This window comes from Orycteropus afer, unplaced genomic scaffold, assembly GCF_000298275.1.
Source record: "Orycteropus afer afer isolate SDZICR_OR568_19922 unplaced genomic scaffold, OryAfe1.0 scaffold00179, whole genome shotgun sequence".
Lineage (NCBI taxonomy): Eukaryota > Metazoa > Chordata > Mammalia > Tubulidentata > Orycteropodidae > Orycteropus > Orycteropus afer.
Window position 1 is genome coordinate 4133537 of NW_006921766.1, and position 3336 is coordinate 4136872.

Consider the following 3336-nt stretch of genomic DNA (forward strand, 5'->3'; position numbering starts at 1 on the left):
TTTTTTTTTTTTTTTTTGGTTGATTTCTGATGAGCTTTTTCTAATCTCCATGCAATGGAGTTTGGATTTCATCTTGAATGCAGTGGGATTGGGGAACCCTGATGGACCTAGTTAGGGGAGTACCTGCATCAGGTGTGTCTTTCAAGACCCTCTGAGGCCAGTGTACTGAGCAAAAAGGCTGGAATAGTGGGAGAAGAGGTGGAAGGGTCAGGTGTGAGAAATTCCAAGAGAACAGAAGCCTTCAAACTGGACTGGCGAGAAAGGGCAGAGGCAGTGACCCACAGGACCAGCTGGCTTTGGAGTTCAAAGATTTGTGAAGCCGCCTTATTACATTAACTCAGTAGTTTCACTTCCCAGAGGCCAGCTGGTAATGTCAATTGGGATGGGGTTGCTACTGCCATCTAGTGGGGAGAGGTCGGGGATGCTACTAAACCTCATACCATGCACAGGACAACTCCCACAGCAAGGAATTATCTGAGCTAAATTATCACTAATAGCAAGGTTGAGAAACCCTGCCTTAAATGAACAAATTTTAGAACAGTGGGCTTAGTGGGCAAGACATTTAATCAAAATAATAAAAATTCCAGGTCTGTTTATCACAATTTCCACATTATATCTGAGGTTCACCCTATGATTTCTTCTTTAACATAATCAACTGTGGGAGTTATAGAGTTTACCTAACAATAAAAAATAATTCTAAATTTCATGAAACATTTCATTATAGAATTTTGTAAGAATATAGCAAATTCCTGTCTTTATTTTTATTAATATAAAATCCAAGCAATTACATATTTAATCTGTAAAATTGGTTGTATTCTGACATTGCATGCAAACATAATTATTGAGCTTACTCTCACTTACATGAATATTTCTTTCTTAGCATTTACTTTGAGTGTATCTTTTGCTTAGTTTATTGCTGGTACCAAAAGAAAAACTACAAAAATCTACATAAGATAAAATATAACTTTCTATTTTTGCCTGATAAATGCTTACTATTTATAATTGTGTTTATTACAAAAGATCTATTAGTGACTGTGTTAGATTGGGTTCTCTAGAGAAACACAAAAACCAGCAAAGCATATATGTATATATAGAGAGAGAAAAAAAAAAATTATCTTAGGAAAATGGCTCACAGACGTATAGAAGCCGGCAAGTCCAAAGTCCCTGGAGGAAACGTCGGGCTGGCAGCAGCCTTAGCTTCCGCAAGTGCAGGGGGCCGAGCAATTCAAGGCTGGCAGGCAGTACACTGGTTATTGACTCCAATGAAAGACGAATCCAAGATCTCCAGGCCGAGCGGTGGACTGCTCACTCACGGAAGGTTGTAGTCAGCACACCAGGGTCCCAATTCCTCCAAGAATGTCTCTCTTCCCAGGATGTCCCTGGACATCCTGGAAGCAGGCCACACCCCTAGGGAAACTCCCCTTGGGCAGATTGGCCACTCAGAACGCAGTCATCTGATCCCATCATGGGAACAACCACACAGAACTGGGGTCCAGCCAAGTTGACACATAGCTCCAACTATCACAGTGACTAAATAATTTTAGAATAGAAATTACAAAGATAATATGAAGTATATTCATGTTTACCTTTTCTTCACAGGAAATATTAGTTTTGAAGAGGAAGAAACTAGACAATCAGATTTACAGGAGTAAGATGCATGGAGCAAAAGGAGTAAGAAGTTGTACGACAAAAATTCTCCTGTTAGTTAGGTAGTTAATACTAATCAACTGTTAATCTTTCATACTTAGTTTTATTTTATTTTTTTTGCTAAATTGGTTTTAAATTGTAAATAAATATTTTCATTATCCTTCTTTATGAAATAACCTCTGCTTCAAGTTCTTTAAACTAAAAGTCATCAATCATTTTACGCTGCTTTTTTAGTGATGTTTTCTCTCAGGATAAAGAAAAATGTCATAAAACTGTAACTCTACAGAAGATGGTTAATGGAAGAAGACTTTTGGCTGAGCTAGTGTGGCAATTATATACTAAAGATTCCTTTCTCAAATGTCCCTCTAGGGAGTTAGGAAATTGCCTGCAATGTTAAAATTATTGTGTGCAATTCTCCTAAAATACAATATAATAAACATACTTTGGGTTCGAGTAAGACACTGACAGCTACCGTTGGAGGGTGGCGCTTCTGCCTGGCTGTCCATCTGGGTGGGAACTCCCCCTGCAGATGAGCAAGGGGCAAGACTTCCCACAGAGTGGCTTTAGCCTGTTTTCCACACTCTTCGGGTTTCTTGGTGGGATGGAGGCTAGCACCTAGACCACATTCACATTTTTTGAGTATTGGCTTGAGCACAGCACACCCCATCACCAGTTCCACCCCCAGTGTTTTAGAGAGTTGGGTAAAGCCTTGATTCCCTAGGGGAGCCCTACTTTCCATCTTGCCTGGCTCTAGTTCACCTACATGCTTCTGTCCCCAGAGTTACTCAAAGGGTAAGTGTCTTAGTTTCCTAGTGCTGCCATAACAGAAATAGCACAAGTGAGTGGCTTCAAAGAACAGAAATATATTTTCTCACAGTTTGGGAGGCTACAAGTCCAAATCAGGTTGTGGCTATAGAGGGAATTCCTCTTTTGTCTATTTCAACTTCTAATAGCAAAGGATCCTTGGAATTCATAAGCTTGTAGATTCATCTGCCTCTATCAATCATTAGATAGTGTCTGTCCACATGTGTCAGTGTGTGTCTCTGCTACTCTCTATATAATTCACAAGTGATTAGGATTAGGATCTATCCTACAGTGATAAGACCTCAACTGATCAATTAATTATATAACATTGGAGTATATCTCCTGGAAGGTCATTACATTATATTACATTTAGATTACATACACCTGTAAAGGGTCTAGGATTGCATCACATAGTTTTTGGGGAACACAATTCAATACATAGCAGCAAGTGTCTTCAATCCACTCCAAAATGCCCTGTGTAGTTGGTTTGTCCAATCCAAGTTCATGTATTGCATCTGGCTGTTGTGTCCCTAAGCTTGGGGCCTCTTAAGAACACTGCTGCTCTATGACTACAATCTCCGTACCTCTTTAAGAGAAAATATACAGCATTGTGAATATAAAATTAGATACAAACAAGTATTTATTTAGAATTGAAAATAAATTTTGAAAGAATTCTAAATTTTGAAAGTTGACCAACTCACAAACAACACAAAACTAGAAAACTAGCATAATGTTGTTATCAGTTAACAGCCCCCGGTAATGCTTATTTTCCTCCATTTTTTTTTTTTTTTTTTCTGCCAGCATACTCTGATTCCTCTTCATATGACAACAATTTTGTAACTTTTCTCTATGGAGATTAGCAAGGTCATTGAAGTTGTTTCTTTA

General features: G+C 38.5%; 1 protein-coding gene across 1 annotated transcript in view; it reads left to right on the forward strand.

Annotated features, from left to right (window-relative positions):
* RSPH1 (radial spoke head component 1) overlaps positions 1 to 1652 on the forward strand; it is a 30155-nt gene extending 28503 nt beyond the window's left edge. The window contains exon 9 of the mRNA XM_007947272.2: positions 1600 to 1652. Within this exon, the coding sequence (XP_007945463.1) occupies positions 1600 to 1652 (53 nt within the window). The remainder of the gene's footprint in view (positions 1 to 1599) is intronic.
* Positions 1653 to 3336: the final 1684 nt, after the last annotated feature.